The sequence below is a fragment of the Salvelinus alpinus genome, chromosome 5, assembly GCF_045679555.1.
Source record: "Salvelinus alpinus chromosome 5, SLU_Salpinus.1, whole genome shotgun sequence".
Lineage (NCBI taxonomy): Eukaryota > Metazoa > Chordata > Actinopteri > Salmoniformes > Salmonidae > Salvelinus > Salvelinus alpinus.
This window is the reverse complement of record NC_092090.1, coordinates 94612703-94631865: the sequence shown is the minus strand read 5'-3', so window position 1 is coordinate 94631865 and position 19163 is coordinate 94612703. Positions and strand designations below refer to the sequence as shown.

Below are 19163 nucleotides of genomic sequence, written 5' to 3'. Positions count from 1 at the left end.
ATTGATGAACGATTTCAACAATCAATCAATCAAATGTATTTATAAAGCCCTTTTTTACATCAGCCGATGTCACAAAGTGCTGTACAGAAACCCAGCCTAAAACCCCAAACAGCAAGCAATGCAGATGTAGAAGCACGGTGGCTAGGAAAAACTCCCTAGAAAGGCCGTTAAGAAACCTAGAGAGGAACCAGGCTCTGAGGGGTGGCTAGTCCTCTTCTGGCTGTGCCGGGACATCAATCTGTCTTTTGAAAGAAAATGTGTACATGTTGTTTTGGAGCTGCTTGTTAAGTATAGGATTGTTCTTTACCCACAGGACTTTGTGAAGGTCTACAGAGAACTGGGGTACAAGGTTGAGGACAAGATTCCATTCTCCATCCTATCCCAGCATCCGGTCATACAAGATCTGATCGAGGGCTCCGCTCAATACCAACTCATTGTTAGTATGGACCAATAGAAAACTTCACACTCAAAAGATAAACACACTGTATAGTATTCACAACACGATACCTAGGTTCAAATAGTATTGGCTTTCTTTCACATACTTTGAATGTTTGTTTGAGTCTGCCGAATGGGTGGGATCTGTGTGATTTTGGGACTGTTTCATTGGTCCCCAAGATTGATCAAGCACAGCTCAAATATTTGAAAGAAAACGACTACTATTTGAATCCAGGTCCGAGCCCATAAAGAAAGACAATCCCTCTTCACGTTCTTATTAAACAGTGATCAAGCTAACCTCTCCATGCTCTCCCTCTCATTCCCAGGATATTCACCGAGCTCTGCAGGTCCAACAGAGCGAAGGGGAGCCTCTGTCTTTGATGGTGTCTTAAAATAAATATACCTAATATATCACGCAGTTAACTCTCACAAGCTAACCTGAGATTCCCATCCACTTAGAAATGCAGTTGACTTAAAATAATTCAGCAAATTATACAGTGCATTATAAAGTAAAATAATTTGAATTAATTACTTCAAAATGTTAACCTTCAGTTTATGAATTACATGCCTCTTTCTTGAAGTAAAGTGTTTTATTAAATTCACAAAAATGAAGACTTTGTTGTTCTTGTTATGCTGATAATGATTGTGGCTTTAACATATCCTCAACAAACATTGTCCCCAATATCAAATAAAATTGTATTTGTCACATACACATGGTTAGCAGATGTTAATGCGAGTGTAGTGAAATGTTTGTGCTTCTAGTTCCGACCATGCAGTAATATCTAACAATTTTACAACAACTACCTCATATACACAAGTGTAAAGGAATGAATAAGAATATCTTGTGGCAGACCAGCGGGTTGGGTCAAAACGTTTACACAGATCAGACACGGACAGAGTAATCAGCTCGGTTTCAAGGGTGTTAATTAAATAATAAATCAAAAGGATCGGTCTCCCCCATGAGACCCTCTCTGGGATACCGTCTTCTGGGCACCGTCTCCTACTACACAGAAGTCACCTTACTTCCCCCAGTCTCCCCTGTGTGCTGCCCTTCTGGCAGCTTTATGAGGCTTGTACAGCTGGTGAGCAATCAGCCCTTGATTACTCACCAACTCCCCAATCAGCCCCAATTAGTCCTGGGCAGAGAGCCCGTCGAGACCTGGCACGTCCAGCAGATGGAGCCATCGCCTCGTGAAGTATACTCCGTCTGTCACCAGGCCTCGACGAGTCTCCCCCTGGTGGCTGACCTGCTGTACGCCACAATGTACATATGAATATATGGATGAGCAATGGCCAAACGGCATAGGCAAGATGCAGTAGATGGTATAGAGTACAGTATATACATATGAGATGAGTAATGTAGGGTATGTAAACATTATATAAAGTGGCATTGTTTAAAGTGACTAGTGATACATTTATTACATCTAATTATTAAAGTGGCTAGAGATTTGAGTCAGTATGTTGGCAGCAGCCACTCAATGTTAGTGATGGCTGTTTAACAGTCTGATGGCCTTGAGATAGAAGCTGTTTTTCAGTCTCTCGGTCCCTGCTTTGATGCACCTGTACTGACCTCGCCTTCTGGATGATAGCGGTGTGAACAGGCAGTGGCTCGGGTGGTTATTGTCTTTGATGATTTTTGTTGGCCTTCCTGTGACATCGGGTGGTGTAGGTGTCCTGGAGGGCAGGTAGTTTGCCCCCGGTGATGCGTTGTGCAGACCTCACTACCCTCTGGAGAGCCTTACGGTTGTGGGCGGAGCAGTTGCCGTACCAGGTGGTGATACAGCCCGACAGGATGCTCTCGATTGTGCATCTGTAAAAGTTTGTGAGTGTTTTAGATGACAAGCCAAATGTCTTCAGCCTCCTGAGGTTGAAGAGGTGCTGTTGTGCCTTCTTCACCACGCTGTCTGTGTGGGTGGACCATTTCAGTTTGTCCGTGATGTGTACGCCGAGGAACTTAAAACTTTCCACCTTCTCCACTACTGTCCCGTCAATGTGGATAGGGGGGTGCTCCCTCTGCTGTTTCCTGAAGTCCACGATCACCTCCTTTGTTTTGTTGATGTTGAGTGTGAGGTTATTTTCTTGACACCGCACTCCGAGGGCCCTCACCGCCTCCCTGTAGGCCTTCTCGTCGACACTGTAGTGTCGTCTGCAAACTTGATGATTGAGTTGGAGGCGTGCATGGCCATGCAGTCATGGGTGAACAGGGAGTACAGGAGAGGGCTGAGAACGCACCCTTGAGGGGCCCCAGTGTTGAGGATCAGCGGGTTGGAGATGTTGTTTCCTACCCTCACCACCTGGGGGCGGGCCGTCAGAAAGTCCTGGACCCAGTTGCACAGGGCGGGGTCGAGACCCAGGGTCTAATGCTTAATGACGAGTTTGGAGGGTACTATGGTGTTAAATGCTGAGCTGTAATCGATGAACAGCATTCTTACATAGGTATTCCTCTTGTCCAGATGGGTTAGGGCAGTGTGCAGTGTGATTGCGTTGTCTTTGGACCTATTTTGGTGGTAAGCAAATTGGAGTGGGTCAAGGGTGTCAGGTAGGGTGGAGGTGATATGATCCTTAACTAGTCTCTCAAAGCACTTCATGATGACAGAAGTGAGTGCTACTGGGCGATAGTCGTTTAGTTCAGTTACCTTAGCTTTCTTGGGAACAGGAACAATGGTGGCCCTCTTGAAGCATGTGGGAACAGCAGACTGGGATAGGGATTGATTGAATATGTCCGTAAACACACCAGCCAGCTGGTCTGCGCATGCTCTGATAGATGGTTAATAGATGTTCAATTCATTGTCAACAAACTATTAAACTGTCAACTATTAGATTTAAATATATGGCTCTGCCTAAATCTAACCCTAGCAGCCTAAGTTAACCCTAGAAGCCTAAGTTAACCCTAAACCTAACCCTAGCAGCCTAAGTTAACCCTAGCAGCCTAAGTTAACCCTAAACCTAACCCTAGCAGCCTAAGTTAACCCTAAACCTAACCCTAGCAGCCTAAGTTAACCCTAAACCTAACCCTAGCAGCCTAAGTTAACCCTAGCAGCCTAAGTTAACCCTAAACCTAACCGTAACTTTAGCAAGCTATTGCATATCAACAGAGTTGCAGCAGTTTAAGCATCTACAAATCATCTATTGGGGACTGTCCAAATCAAGTGTGGCCCAATTGGACAACCATGGAACTGACTTGAACCTGGATGTGAGATGGAGTGATATAGGGAGGGGAAGAGGGAGGGAAGGACGCAGTAGGGGGGGAAAAGGTGGCGAGGACCGTTAGTCATGTTTCCTGCCTGCCCGACATAACTCTGTCTGCGTCCCAAATGGCACCCTATTCCCTATATAGTGCACTACTTTAGACCTCACTTTCTCCTCATCCCTCCAACCCCCAAGAGACAAAAGCAACACTCCCCATCCTTTAGATCAGCATGGTCACTGCCCCTCCCCATCCTTTAGATAAGTGTGGTCATTGCCCCTCTCCATCCTCTAGCCCCTCCCCATCTTTTAGAGCAGTGTGGTCACTGCCCCTCCCCATCTTCTAGCCCCTCCCCATCTTTTAGAGCAGTGTGGTCATTGCCCCTCTCCATCCTCTAGCCCCTCCCCATCTTTTAAAGCAGTGTGGTCACTGCCCCTCCCCATCCTCTAGCCCCTCCCCATCTTTTAGAGCAGTGTGGTCATTGCCACTCACCATCTTTTAGAGCAGTGTGGTCACTGCCCCGCCCCATCCTCTAGCACCTCCCCATCTTTTAGAGCAGTGTAGTCACTGCCCGGCCTCAGTCCCCGTGAGAACCAGAGTGGGACTTGGCCCCTCCCCACCTACTTTGAAGAATCTAAAATATGAAGTATATTTTGTTTAACACTTTTTTGGTTACTACATGATTCTATATGTGTTATTTCATAGTTTTGATGTCTTCTAGTATTCTACAATGCAGAAAATAGTAAAAAATAAAGAAAAACCCTTGAATGAGTAAGTGTGTCCAAAAGTTTGACTGGTACTGTAGATTAGGGGAAATAATAAGCGATTAGAGAGGGCTGTCAGGCAGATGAAGGTTCCGGCGAGTCTTCTCTCCTCAGACAGGCCCGTCTCGCACGCAAACATGGCGAAGAAGGGAAAAGACTGTACAGAGCGTGGCCGGTCGGGATCGGCTGAAGCCATTGAAGTTTGTTATGGATTTCAATAGAGAATAGAGAATGGGTTTCTCTGGGTCAGTTCCTGTGAAACATGGGTAATCCCTGCCCGGCCTCAGGGCTACATTTAACCCCTACAGAGAAGAACACTGGAGAGTGGAGCCAAAGCACATCCACTGTCGGGGTAGGTTCCTTGTCAATCATTTGCTTATTGGTGAAATCAGCAATCAGACAATATCTTTAAGTAAATCAATCAAAAACCTTTATAAATGTAATTGCAGATAGAAGTTGACAACGGGAACATAGCACGTATGTTTCCATGTAAGTTCTGCATCCCACCTAAGGGCACAGCTGATTTTATACATGTGATCACTCCCAAGTGGTATGATCACCTACGTCAACGTATGTGTGTATCAATAAGCTGAGGTAACCTTATAAGACAACCTAGTACAGTAGCTTCTCTGAATTTATTAGCATGGTCTACTGTCACACAAGATCTGTCAAAACCAGACAGTGGTTACTTCTCTTTATCTAGTTTCGGTCTGACTCAGACCTAGCCTGCAAGCACACTCTCACAAAAGCCAGGGCTTAACCACAAAGACTAATATAGATAGCTTGTGCAACGTATAGTCGCAGTTTTTAAACACAAAGCAACAGTATCTTATAAGGCCTGTAGCAAAACATGAATCTTAAGGTCCCCTTAATCAATAATGGGGAAGGTCTTTGGGACCCACCCCCTACGGGGACCACCAGTCCACACATATGTGCCAAATGGCACCCTATTCCCTAATAGTGCACTACTTATCACCTGAGCCCATTGGAATGCAGCCATAGAAACATAGTAGCCTTCACACATACTTTATGACCCACTGGGCCTACAGTCTCCCATTAGCAGGTACGAGGAGGTCAAATCATCCCTTCATCACCATAAACCATCAATAATAATACTCTCATTAGCAGGTATAATAATGTAGATCATAGTTAAATTTACAAATACATACCTTATATTTAATTGATATTTGGCAAAATAGTTTTTCACAATTTATTGAAACTGGATCTGAGATATAAAGGGTTCGATAATAATATTTGACATAAAGCTTTACTCACACAGTTCTTAATGGTTAACATGGTTCACACCATCCTCACAATTAAGGTCCAAGCTTCAAACATCACTGAGAATAGTTGTTATTCATCAAAAAACAACAGTGCAGTCAGTACTTGTACTGTAATTTTTTTAATCAACATCTATAAAAGGACATCGATATTTAAATATACAGCATTTATGGGAATAAAACCATTTCAAATGGAGCAAAACTAGGGTGCACATCCATTATGCCTTCAGAAAAATCAAGGCACAGGAAAATCTCCTAGAAAGAAGAGATGTATTGTCATCGTACCCTAAAAACTCATACATACCCTGGCAAAGAGGCATTGTGAGATGAATGGCAATCACTGAGTAGTCGTTACAGAATGAATGGGTTCTAAAAACACAAACGGAAATCAAAGGAGGGGGAGAAAAGGTAAGCACTTGGTCAGGAGCCCTAATGCATCCCTTGTTCCTAAGGTTAAAGGTCACAGTTGTTCCTGAGGTCAGACAATGTTTTGTTCTTGGGGGACTACTGGAGCCACAGTTGGAGTGCTGATCTCGGATCAGAAACCCTGGTCTATGTTATCTTATTCATTATGATCCCAATGTGCATTAAATAAATATCTATCTCCAGACAAACAGGCTAAAGGACAAAAGAGAAGAAGAAAATATCCATGGAACTCTAGCAGCCGTGTGGGCAATGAGGAAAGGTCAGTTCAGTCCCACAGCCTCTGAGCAGAGGCTCCTCTCAGACATCGTTGAAAATGTGTATCTGAGAGGACGCCAGGGAGAGGTAACGTCCTCCTGCGTACCTAGAGAGGGACAGACCAAGGAGAAATAATATCAGACCAATCATTCCCCTTTCTCTTCGTCTCTTCTACTGCCATTATAATAAAACAATGTTTCCCCACCATGCACTGTAACCCACTAGCCTGGGCGCCAGTCTGTAACCCACTAGCCTGGGCGCCAGTCTGTAACCCACTAGCCTGGGCGCCAGTCTGTAACCCACTAGCCTGGGCGCCAGTCTGTAACCCACTAGCCTGGGCGTCAGTCTGTAACCCACTAGCCTGGGCGCCAGTCTGTAACCCACTAGCCTGGGCGCCAGTCTGTAACCCACTAGCCTGGGCGCCAGTCTGTAACCCACTAGCCTGGGCGCCAATCTGTAACCCACTAGCCTGGGCGCCAATCTGTAACCCACTAGCCTGGGCGCCAGTCTGTAACCCACTAGCCTGGGCGCCAGTCTGTAACCCACTAGCCTGGGCGCCAGTCTGTAACCCACTAGCCTGGGCGCCAGTCTGTAACCCACTAGCCTGGGCGCCAGTCTGTAATCTACTAGCCTGGGTGCCAGTCTGTAACCCACTAGCCTGGGTGCCAGTCTGTAATCTACTAGCCTGGGTGCCAGTCTGTTTCTGCTCTCTTGCCAACTCTTTATGGAGTTTATGGCTTGACAATGGAAATGGAAGGCAAAAGCCCACTCAGATCTGTGACCAGGCTAGTACTTAGTATTCGCATTAAGCTAGATTCAATCCAATATCGTGGAAGATCTGCTCTATAGTACGATTAAAATTTAAAGGCAATGCTCGCGCGTTTGCGGAGACTGCATTCACGGTAAACGCTGCATGTCGGCTCAATCGGAAATCACCTTTAAATTTCATTCACGCTATAACACGGATCTTCCACGACATCGATTAAATCTAGCCCTAATACTATTTCAAATAATGGCGGGGGCATAGTACCTCTGGGTTGGAGAATCACTAGGATCAGTGCCTCTGGGTTGAGAATATCACTAGGATCATAGTACCTCTGGGTTGAGAGAATGACTGGGGCATAGTGCCTCTGGGTTGAGAGAATGACTGGGGCATAGTGCCTCTAGGTTGAGAGAATGACTGGGGCATAGTGCCTCTAGGTTGAGAGAATGACTGGGGCATAGTGCCTCTAGGTTGAGAGAATGACTGGGGCATAGTGCCTCTAGGTTGAGAGAATGACTGGGGCATAGTGCCTCTAGGTTGAGAGAATGACTGGGGCATAGTGCCTCTAGGTTGAGAGAATGACTGGGGCATAGTGCCTCTAGGTTGAGAGAATGACTGGGGCATAGTGCCTCTAGGTTGAGAGAATGACTGGGGCATAGTGCCTCTAGGTTGAGAGAATGACTGGGGCATAGTGCCTCTGGGTTGAGAGAATGACTGGGGCATAGTGCCTCTGGGTTGGGGAATCACTAGGATCTAGTACCTCTGGGTTGGGGAATCACTAGGATCTAGTACCTCTGGGTTGGGGAATCACTAGGATCTAGTACCTCTGGGTTGAGAGAATCACTAGGATCTAGTACCTCTGGGTTGAGAGAATCACTAGGATCTAGTACCTCTGGGTTGAGAGAATCACTAGGATCTAGTACCTCTGGGTTGGCGAATCACTAGGATCTAGGCTTATGGTGTCCACGTCCTGAAGTAGCCCAGTGTGATCCCCGCTCTCTCTCCAGGTCAACTGGGCAGCTGAAGAGAACACACATTTACGAATGCGTCCCAAATGGCAACATATTCCCAATGTAGTGCACTACTTTTGACCAGGGCCCATGGGGGAAAGTAGTGCACTACATAGGGAACAGTGTTCCATTTGGGACGCAAAATAACATTTGATTGACGGCTATAATGCATTAGGCATTATGCCATAAGCATTAAATATTTTAAGTCTGTTGAAAATGATCATCATAAACTTCATACTCACTGTCACTGTTGTCTGAGGGAGAGTCGTTGTCCTTTAACTCGGAATAACCATTTCTGTTCCTCCTCACATTTCGCTGTTCTCCATAGCGCTCTCTCCATCCCTGAAAAACAGTTATTTTACATGGTGTAGGGTTAAGTTGACCCTAGACGCCCGTTCTTGAGTCAGTTTTTGCATCCGGGATTAGGGAAGCTGATCCTAGATCTGTACCTAAAGGAAACTTCATGCCGGAGCATTTTACACAGACAGTGAACCCAATGAGCTGGCAGGTGGTTCATAGTTTGGTAATGCAGTGGTGTAAACATTGATATGTGGTCTTCTCCAGTGTTCAGAGAAGACTCAAAATAAGAAAGGACCGTGCTCACTCGTTTCCGACTCTCCCCATCCTCGCTTCTCTGTCGGTTTCTTCTTTCTGCAAACAACAACAAGCAGAGATAGTGGCAACATTGTCCCAGACTTGGTCTTATCCACACTGGACTCCAAAAGGAGAGCTTCTCAAATGGCATCCAGGCTGAGTGTACAACTGTTGCTCCGGGGTGAAGTTTCCCTTAGTTACAGATCTAGGATCAGCTGCCCCTCCCACAATATTAACCTCAACCAATGCAAAACTGATCCAAGATCGGAGTCTAGAGGCAACTTCACCCTACAATAGTACCTCTTCTGATAAGCTCTCTGCCCTCTTCCACCAGCTCAGAGGTCAAGTCATCGCTCTGACTAATATAGTGTGGGAACCCCAGGAGGTTGAGACAGCGGGTACCCAGGCTGAAAATACACAGGGAGGGGAGGAAGAAAAACACACTGCCATATGTTAGTTAAAAGAGGCAATCTGGGGTTCCATTTCTGGACTTTTTAATTAATTTATCCATTGATTGTTAAAGCATATAACCTCTAAACTGATCCTAGATCACCACTATGAGACAAATGTCAATACAGACCCTGTTGTCTTATGATGGGAATCCCCTGGAGAGGATGTGAAATAGACCCGCAGACAAGACTTACCTGCAGTAGGTGGCGATGCAGAGGAGGACTATGAGCATGGGGTAATAGATGTAGAAACCATCTGCTATGAAGGAGAGGAGACGCATAGAGCCCATGATCTGGAAGACACAAGAAAGATGGAGTAGAGAAAAATGGTGGCTCCGATACCTAGAAAGTCTAGCTGATGAAATAAATCCCAGTAGGGTGATGTTCATTATTCAGTAGCATGCCAAGTGGGTTCCTCACGACTTGACTAGTTTTCCTTTACAATGAGAGAGCCCATGTGACCGAGTCTGCGTCCCAAATGGCACTGTATTCCCTATATGGGCATAGGGCTCTAGTCAAAAGTAGTGCACTATAGACTACCACAGTATGAGTCATAACTCATAAAACCTAGCGGTCAAATTCAATCACTTTTCCACCATTCCTTTTTCCCACAGCCCTTATTTTAAGTGTTTATAAAATCTCCTATGGGAAAAATTAATGGTGGAAAAACGATTGGAACCATTTCCCTGTTTGACCGCTAGGTTTTATGGGTATTATGACACCTCCACTGTGGGGAACGCAGAAACTACACTTTTGACTAAAATCAGGCTTTGCAGTATCTGTTTTATCTTGTGGCAAAGTGTCAATTAAGTTCCATTTCAGAGAAAATGGAATGTGAAATTTGCAGTAACTAAGTGAATTTACTGCACTTTAGCTTTTTTACACCGTGTTTTGACTCCCGTTACTCACTCTGCCATGCAAAGGCAAAGAGCAGTAAGTACGCAAACAATGAAACTGAGAAAAATGTCTTTAAAATGTATTTGCTGTCCAGCCAAATATGTTGTAGGTAGATAAGTGATACACTGATCTATCATCCGATTATGAAGTCCTTTTTATGCATATAAACCATGACCATTGATTTGACCTATGACCCCTAAGTCAAATAAATGACCATACAAAGTCAAACAGAAAAAACAACAAGAAAGTTGAATAAACACATTTCGATTGTAGATGCTGCACAAAGACAAATATTTAGTATAAACATTCTGCGTGATGAAATAATCCTATGGCGAGTAGATTATTGAGGGTTACTACAATACAACGTTCAAAACATGAAAACACAACTACACAACACCATTAAATACAGTTGGAATGTAGTTAGAACTCTCAAACAGTTCCCATCAAACAGAAAAACAACAAGAAAGTTGGATCAACACATTTAGATTGTAGATACTGCACTTTGCCTTTGCCTTAAGCATATACAGTGCCTTCAGAAAGTATTCACACCCCTTGACTTTTTGCACATTTTGTTGTGTTAACAGCCTGAATTTAAAATGGATTAAATTGAAATTGTGTCACTGGTCTACACACAATACCACATAATGTCAAAGTGGAATTATGTTTTTAGAAATGTTTACAAATTAATAAAAAATGAAAAGCTGAAATGTCTTGAGTCAATAAGTATTCAAACCCTTTGTTATGACATGCCTAAATAAGTTCAGGGCAAAAAAATGCTTAACAAATCACAATAAGTTGCATGGGCTTACTCTGAGGGGAATAATAGTGTTTAACATGCATTTCTAATGACTACCTCATCTCTGTACCCCACACATACAATTATCCGTAAGGTCTCTCAGTCGAGCAGTGAATTTCAAACACAGATTCAACAAAAAAGACCAAGAAGGTTTTCCAAAGTATCGCAAAGAAGTGCACCTATTGGTAGATGGGTAAAAAAAGCAGACATTGAATATCCCTTTGAGCATGGTTAAGTTATAAATTACACTTAGGATGGTTCATCAACACACCCAGCCACTACAAATATACAGGCATCCTTCTTAACTCAGTTGCAGAAGAGGAAGGAAACTGCACATGGATTTCCCCATGAGGCCAATGGCGAACTTAAAACAGTTACAGAGTTTAATAGCTGTGATAGGAGAAAATTGAGGATAGATCAATAACATTGTAGTTACTCCACAATACTAACCTAAATGGCAGAGTGAAAAGGAGGAAGCCTGTACAGAATAAAAAATATTTCAAAACATGCATCCTGTTTGCAATAAGGCACTAAAGTAAAACTGCAAAAAAAACAGCAAAGAAATGAACTTAATGTGCTCAATACAAAGCGTTATGTTTGGGGCAAATCCAACACAACATTTCTTTCTTCTTTTTTTATCCTTTTTTATCCCCAATTTCATGGTATCAAATTGGTAGTTACAGTCTTGTCCCATCACTGCAACTCCCGTACGGACTCGGGAGAGGCGAAGGTCGAAAGCCGTGCGTAATTCGAAACACAACCCAACCAAGCCACACTGCTTCTTGACACAATGGCCACTTAACCCAGAAGCCAACCGCACCAATGTGTCAGAGGAAACGCTGTACACCTGGCGACCGTGTCAGCGTGCACTGCGCCCGGCCCGCCCTAGGAGTCGCTAGTGCGCGATGGGACAAGGACATCCCTGCCGGCCAAACCCTCCCCTAACCCGGACAATGCTATCCAATTGTGCGCCTCCCCATGGGTCTCCCGGTCGAGACCGGCTGCGACAGAGCCTGGAGTCGAACCCAGAATCTCCAGTGACCTTAGACCACTGCGCCACTGGGGAGGCCTGTTCATATGTTCAAGCATGGTGGTGGCTGCATCCTGTTATGGGTATGCTTATCATCTACAAGGACTAAGGAGTTTTTTAGGATAAAAAAATCCTAGAGGAAAACCTGGTTCATTCTGCTTTCCACCAGACACTGAGTGACAAATTCACCTTTCAGCAGGGCAATAACCTAAAAACACAAGGCCAAATATATACTGGAGTTGCTGAAGATGTGGATGTCAATTAAGGCAGCCCCCCCGCACCTCTCTGATTCAGAGGGGTTATGTTAAATGTGGAAGACACATTTCAGTTGAAGGCATTCAGTTGTAAAACTGACTAGGTATCCCCCTTCCCTTTCCCTTAGCAAGACGATTTTGAATGTTCCTTAGTGGCCTCGTTAGTTTTGACTTAAATTGTCTTGAAAATCTATGGCAAGACTTGAAATGTCTGTCTAGCAATGATCAACAACCAACTTGGCAGAGCTTGAAAAATTTAAAAAAGAATAATGTGCAAATATTGTACAATCCAGGTGTGCAAAGCTCTTAGAGACTTACCCAGAAAGACTCACATCTGTAATCGCTGCCAAAGGTAATTCTAACATGTATTGACTCAGGGGTGTGAATATGTATGTAAATTATATATCTGTCTTTCATTTGCAATTTTTTTTTAAATAAATAATTTGAGGGGTCATAGGTCAAATCAGTGGTCATAGTTTATATGCATAAAAATGACTTCATAATAATATGATACATCAGTTAATCTACCTACAACCTATTTGGCTGGTTAGCAAAAAAATAAAATAATAATCATTTTGACTGTTGCCGTAGTTACTGCGTTTTGCGTTTGTAGGGCAGTGTATATTGAATAGGGTGCCATTTGGGCTGCACCCCGAGTGTGACTCACTGTGGTGTATGCTGTCTCTACTCTCTGCTGGTGAGAAATGGAGGCGTCCATGTGGATGAGACCCAGGAAGTTGAGACACAGCGGAGGAGTCAGTCGACAGAACAACCTGCGTTTTAAAGGTATACACACGGTACTCAAAGTGATACTCAGACAAAACATGCAGACTGAAATGTTGTAGAGTTCTAAAGCTCTAGAACCAAGCTCAAATAGTGACATGTACGGTGTCCATATTAGGACAGCCGCAGTCTCGGCTTCTTTCAGTCTCAACAAGACTTCTTTTTGAGGCTGTACTAAATTGGACACCGTAGACACACCGTCACAAAACATGGTATATTTTAGCGGTGAGAGACGTACATTCCGCTGAACAGTAGGCTGTAGGCGTCTGTCTGATGGTGAGGTACCAGGTAGTAGTAGTTGAAGACTCGGATGCGGAACACGGTGGAGTAGACACAAACACACAGGAACAAAATAGTGACGAAGCACGCCATCTGGTGGTGGACAGAACATCACAACGATAATTTTGCTCGTTGGTACTCAACAGAAAAACCTTTCTCCATATTTCCTGTTATACATTTTCATGTATGTAATTTATCCACACTGTGTTTGCAACCACGCTATCTTAAACATCTAGTAGTAGTAATAGTATTAGTTACTTTATTGTCACAGATAAGACATTTGTCACATCAACATGACAATAAACTAGCCCGGTCCCAAATCAGCTTGTGCTGCAGACTGGCACCCAGGCTAACTATACACACAGAATCCCCAAAGATAATATCTACCTCTATGTACAAGTAGTTGTAGTCCCGCTCTGCTAACTGGATGAAGACGGCGAAGAGTGAGAGGACAGGATGTGTGCTGAAGAATGTGCATTCAGACCACACCACAGCCACAGAGAGTAGAGACAGCAGTAGTGCCAGCAGTCGGTAGCACCACTGTCGCAGCACACACTCCCAGTACCACTCTGCAGAGAAACATCACACCAAATGTTGCTAAATAGATCATTTCAATTGTTGGACGCGTTAAGATTACTGGTGTGAGGAATTGTGCTTATTTTTAATAAGTATACTTTTTGCTCCATGCACCAGGTAAATTAAGGTGTGTGAGTTTACTCTTTTGAAAAGTTCACATTTCAGTCAGATATTGCCATGGGTATTGGGGCAGGGAGGGACACACATGAGGATAGATAATAATATAATAATACATTCATACATACACACACACAATTGATGAATATCAAGAGTTGAAGATACTGAATAAAGTCATTCTCTGTGTACATTTGATAAGTGGATTTTCTAAAGGGGCTGATACAGCTTTCACAACACAGTCCTTTCACGACAGCCAGAGTTCAACATGTTCACAGGTAAGCTGACCGTGGCTAGGCAGTAGGCATACAGTAAATTGTATCCCAAATAGCATCCCATTCCCTATAGGCCCTGGTCAAAAGTAGTGCACTACATAGGGAATAGGCTACCATTTGGGACACAACCATTGGACTATTGAAGAGTTCAGTCGTCCCCTACTTGAACTCACCTATGGTGGGAGTGTACAGGTATTTGCTGAGCCAGCCGGGTGGCTGGGAGGAGAGGAAACTATGGACAAACTGATGGGAGGCACTGGTCTCATTCTTACACACGTCCTCTAAATGGAAGGCCTCTTCCAGAAGGATCGCCCACTGGACCTGGGTTTGACTGTGTCTCTGGCCAGCATAGATCACCTGGCCAACACACAATACCAGGATCACCCCACTCCTAGACACTATGTACATCATGGGTTACTTTCACACCAACAATGTGAGCCTAATTCAATCCCCGTCTGACCATGTAAAGGGACATTTCAGAACGTTTCATTAGGGGGCGGTTCAACCATAATTACTTGCTTATGAAGCTTCACTAGGCTCCTTTTGGAAGGATAGGTCCTCTGTGTGCTTTCATCCCCACTGTCCTCCGTGTTCAGCCTCACCATTTTCTCCTGGATTTCCATGGGACACTAAAATGGATGTGCTTATTTTAGATTTTAGACTTAGTCGTTCATATTAATAGTTACCATGATTAATTATCATTATTATAGACTGTACCGCTGGTTTACACACGGACGTATTCAACTTTGTTCTAACATTCTTACCTTTCTCAAAATAGTGTCGACGCTGTTCCTTAGGGGGTGACCGTACCCAATTGATTCGTTGACATTTGCCACCTCCTGTCAAAGAGAAATTCATTCAATGGCCCAAAACAATGCATTGATTTGTCCTACTTCTACTCGGCGATATGACTGTCTCTATAAAGAGTGGTGTAAACACCAGAGAGAGTGCAAAGCAAGAGGCTGATCTGATATGAACTGCCTCACAGATAATGGTGGTGTCAGAAATGGTCACCCCATTCCATAAATAGTGCACCAATTTTAACCAGGGCCCACAGGGAGCCACAATATTTACCATCTGCACAGGAGTCCACTCCTCTCTCGTACAACGTGAGAACAAATGCTGCCAAGATTAGCCCCTTGTGTCGTACTGTCTTTGTTTGTGTTGGAGGTCTGCCCCGCTATACTTACGGACACGCCATATCGCTGAGTGGACCTTTGAAAACCATCGTACTTTACTACTTCCTTTAGTTCTTCTCATCCGTCTCACCTCCATGGCGTCATCCATGTTTTCCTCGGCGTCTGACTTTTCCGTCGCCAGCCTGGCCACCTTGAAGTAGGTCTTGGCCAACAGGTAACCGTGGCGAGAGGAGTTCCAGTACAAGCACGGGATCTCCACCAGGCCGTAACCTAGCAACAACACCAAGAGGAAAAGCCCCCAGGTGTTTGCTGCTGCGATGCTAATGGTTTGCAGGCCCTGCCTGGAAGAGAAGACAGAGACACTTACATGCTGATCTAGGGTCAGATTTGCATTTTCCCTACTAATGGCTAATGTTTAGATTGTGGCAGGATTGTGGCAGGATCGTGGCAGGAGGATTGAGGCAGGAGGGGGGACGGGACAGGGATGCAGAAGGTGGGATGGGTTTTACTCACCAGGTTAGCTGCCACTGGGGATGGACAGCCACGTAGATAAGCAAGGAGCAAAAGATGATCAGGTAGGTGCCATAGTAGATGGCGTTCTCGATAAGGGCCGTCTTAATCTTGCCGAGGATAGAAAAGCCCCCAGAGCGTGCATAGGACTGCATGAAGGGGAGCAACAGCCTGAGTAGACAAACAGACGGACAAATAAAAACAACAAAAACACATTAGCCAAAAATAGAGTGGAAAAATTCCTCTGGTAAATGGTTGCTATTGCAGTCAGGGTGGGTGGATAGTGGGGCTCACCAGGTCAGACACTGAGAGGTCCAGTAGACCACCCGCCAGAACACTGGCAGGATTCCATCAGGAATATAGCTCCATGGCTTGTGACATACTTTAGGTGTGCTGTAATTAAAGAGACACCAGCACAGGTCATCCTCATAAGAGACAACACTATGTACATTATGTACCCATTGTAAAGGAAACCACATGAATACAGGACAACCGTTGCATAACCACAAGTCATAAAGTTGTCAGCAGACAGTCCAGTGGGTACTTACAGTTGAAGTCGGAAGTTTACATACACCTTAGCCAACTACATTTAAACTTAGTTTTGCACAATTCCTGACATTTAATCCTAGTAAAAATTCACTGTCTTAGGTCAGTTAGGATCACCACTATTTTTTAAGAATGTGAAATGTCAGAATAATAGTAGAGAGAATTATTTATTTCAGCTTTTATTTCTTTCATCACATTCCCAGTGGGTCAGAAATTTACATACACTCAATTAATATTTGGTAGCATTGTCTTTAAATTGTTTAATTTGGGTCAAACGTTTCAGGTAGCCTTCCACAAGCTTCCCACAATAAGTTATGTGGATTTTGGCCCATTCCTCCTGACAGAGCTGGTGTAACTGAGTTGGGTTTGTAGGCCTCTTTGCTCACACACGCTTTTTCAGTTCTGCCCACAAATTTTCTATAGGATTGAGGTAAGGGCTTTGTGATGGCCACTCCAATACCTTGACTTTGTCATTTTCCTCCCTCATGAGGCCATCTAGTTTGTGAAGTGCACCAGTCCCTCCTGCAGCAAAGCACCCCCACAACATGATGCTGCCACCCCCGTGCTTCACGGTTGGGATGGTGTTCTTCGGCTTGCAAGCCTCCCCCTTTTTCCTCCAAACATAAAGATGGTCATTATGGCCAAACAGTTCTATTTTTGTTTCATCAGGCCAGAGGACATTTCTCCAAAAAGTACGATCTTTGTCCCCATGTGCAGTTGCAAACCGTAGTCTGGCTTTTTATGGCGGTTTTGGAGCAGTGGCTTCTTCCTTACTGAGCGGCCTTTCAGGTTATGTCAATATAGGACTTGTTTAACTGTGGATATAGATACTTTTGTACCTGTTTCCTCCAGGTCCTTTGCTGTTGTTCTGGGATTGATTTGCACTTTTTGCACAAAAGTACGTTCATCTCTAGGAGACAGAATGTGTCTCCTTCCTGAGCGGTATGACGGCTGCTTGGTCCCATGGTGTTTATACTTGCGTATTATTGTTTGTACAGATGAACGTGGTACCTTCAGGCGTTTGGAAATTGCTCCCAAGGATAAACCAGACTTGTGGAGGTCTACAATTGTTTTCTGAGGTCTTGCCTGATTTCTTTTGATTTTCCCATGATACAAAGCAAAGAGGCACTGAGTTTGAAGGTAGGCCTTGAAATACATTGGAATTACCCACTGGAATTATGATACAGTGAATTATAAGGGAAATATTGTCTGTAAACAATTGTTGAAAAATTACTTGTGTCATGCACAAACTAGATGTCCTAACCGACTTGCCAAAACTATAGTTTGTTAACAAGAAATTTGTGTAGTGGTTGAAAAACGAGTTTTAATGACTCCAACCTAAGTGTATGTAAACTTCCGACTTCAACTGTAGCTCTGGTCCAGGTACTTAGTTAGCGAGTTCCTCTACTAGAGCCCTCTAGTAGAGCTACATTGAAGCCAGTCACTACACAAATTGGTCATGAATTTAGTCAATGGCGTTCAGTGCATAGCGTAACAGGGTGTTAGTTGAGGAGCGCGGTAACGTCCTGGACCAGATCTGTTGGTACTGTACCTTGTAGGGAAGACAGAGGAGTTGGATGTCTGATTAGAGGAGTCTGAACTGGTCAGAGCCCTGGGTTTCTCGTTGTCAATCTTACACTGGTTATATATGGTCTGAAATAAGAATGTGTGTGTACGCAAACACACACGCGCACACACATACACGTAATGAAGCCAATATAGTAATTTAATGTACAACTATTTTGCATGACAGAGTAACAGTTATTCATCACCTACTGGTACAGCTCCTTACAGGAGCAGATTTTCATACACTCTGGGGTGAAGTTTCCTCTCGGTACAGATTTAGGATCAGCATCCCTTCCACAAATACCAACCTTAACCAATAGTGGGGGAAATGCTAAACTGACTCACGATCGGCTGGTAGGAGCAACATACCGTGCTGACATCCAGGGGAAGGATGAAGACGATGAGGAAGCAGAGATACCAGGACAGGAGGGTCCCGAAAAGCACCAGTGGGTGTTGCTTGCGGAAGTGTCCATAGCGATGCAAGAGAAATAGTGGCAGGAAGAAGACCAGCACAATCTCGATACCCAGGGCTCCACCGCTCATCCTGTTGCTGCTATACCCGCATACTGTGCCATCACCTTCACACACTGTCTGTCTGTCTGTGTGAACCCTGCACAGACTGGGGGCGGGTACATAGGTAGCAATACAAACACATTGACAATGCTACGGAACAAATCCAAAGGGCTGTGTAGGCTAAATGCAAATATGACTCATATGTTTTACCCGTTATATAACATTTTCCTGATAGGTTGAAAATGTAATGTTGTAACCTAGCCTATAAGGACTAGTAGCCTATAAATTAACGTTAGCGATATTTTGGTCGATTTAATTAATTAAGGTTAACGGTATTGTTAATATCAGGCCACAATAAAAGTATAATATGTTTACCTCGATCCTTGAACCCCAGCTGAAATTCTCCGAGCCGGTCTCTTCTCTCACGTATAATCTCCTGATAATAACATATTGTTCCGAAAAGTGGAATCCGTGTACGCAACCTTTGAAACAGTTACGCAACAGTACGCGTGTCTGGACCAACTTGGCATGTCGGGAAATGTAGGCTATGTGCCTACAACCTCTAGCTCACAGAGGTGTCAAACTCATTCCACCGAGTGCTGAGTGTCCGCGGGTTTTTTGTTTTTTCGTTTCAATTAGGACCTAGACAACCAGTTGAGGGGTGTTCTTTACTAATTAGTGACCTTAATTCATGGTTCCAGTACAAGGGAGGAGCAAAACCC

The 19163-nt window shown here is 44.2% G+C and overlaps 2 protein-coding genes across 7 annotated transcripts in view; one reads left to right on the top strand and one right to left on the bottom strand.

Moving 5' to 3' along the window:
• The window catches only part of spef2 (sperm flagellar 2), a 46207-nt gene extending 45160 nt beyond the window's left edge, over positions 1-1047 (top strand). For all 3 annotated transcript variants that reach the window (XM_071404255.1, XM_071404253.1, XM_071404256.1), the window contains 2 exons: positions 314-436; positions 762-1047. In XM_071404255.1, the coding sequence (XP_071260356.1) occupies positions 314-436; positions 762-827 (189 nt within the window). In that variant the 3' untranslated portion in view covers positions 828-1047. The remainder of the gene's footprint in view (positions 1-313; positions 437-761) is intronic.
• Positions 1048-5772: 4725 nt separating this feature from the next.
• LOC139577261 (G-protein coupled receptor-associated protein LMBRD2B-like) lies at positions 5773-18961 on the bottom strand. 4 transcript variants are annotated; one of them, XR_011675242.1, is made up of 18 exons: positions 18817-18951; positions 18298-18547; positions 17915-18015; positions 16111-16209; positions 15820-15987; positions 15437-15647; positions 14932-15006; positions 14683-14796; positions 14341-14524; positions 13590-13771; positions 13162-13295; positions 12808-12913; positions 9359-9456; positions 9015-9121; positions 8570-8771; positions 8363-8462; positions 8034-8130; positions 5773-6453 (listed from the first exon to the last, which is right to left on the bottom strand). XR_011675242.1 is itself a non-coding variant. In XM_071404251.1 (18 exons), exons 2-18 carry the CDS (start codon positions 18469-18471, stop codon positions 6390-6392), a joined length of 2061 nt encoding a protein of 686 aa, XP_071260352.1. In that variant the 5' UTR covers positions 18472-18547; positions 18817-18961; the 3' UTR covers positions 5773-6389. The 4 variants fall into 4 exon arrangements, 2 of the variants coding, with proteins under 2 accessions (XP_071260352.1, XP_071260353.1); XM_071404251.1 differs by having other exon boundaries at positions 8725-8771; positions 18817-18961; XR_011675243.1 differs by lacking the exon at positions 8570-8771.
• Between the last annotated feature and the right edge of the window lie 202 nt (positions 18962-19163).

What these genes read in the sequence shown, in the direction of transcription:
- LOC139577261 (XM_071404251.1), bottom strand. Translation starts at nt 18,471, where the DNA reads ATGAGCGGTGGAGCCCTGGGTATCGAGATTGTGCTGGTCTTCTTCCTG. An exon ending in ATGGGGAGAGTCGGAAACGA is followed by an intron (nt 8,463 to 8,724) that starts GTGAGCACGGTC and finishes ACTGTTTTTCAG; the next exon opens with GGATGGAGAGAGCGCTATGG. An exon ending in AGTGATTCGCCAACCCAGAG is followed by an intron (nt 6,454 to 8,033) that starts GTACTAGATCCT and finishes GTCCCTCTCTAG; the next exon opens with GTACGCAGGAGGACGTTACC.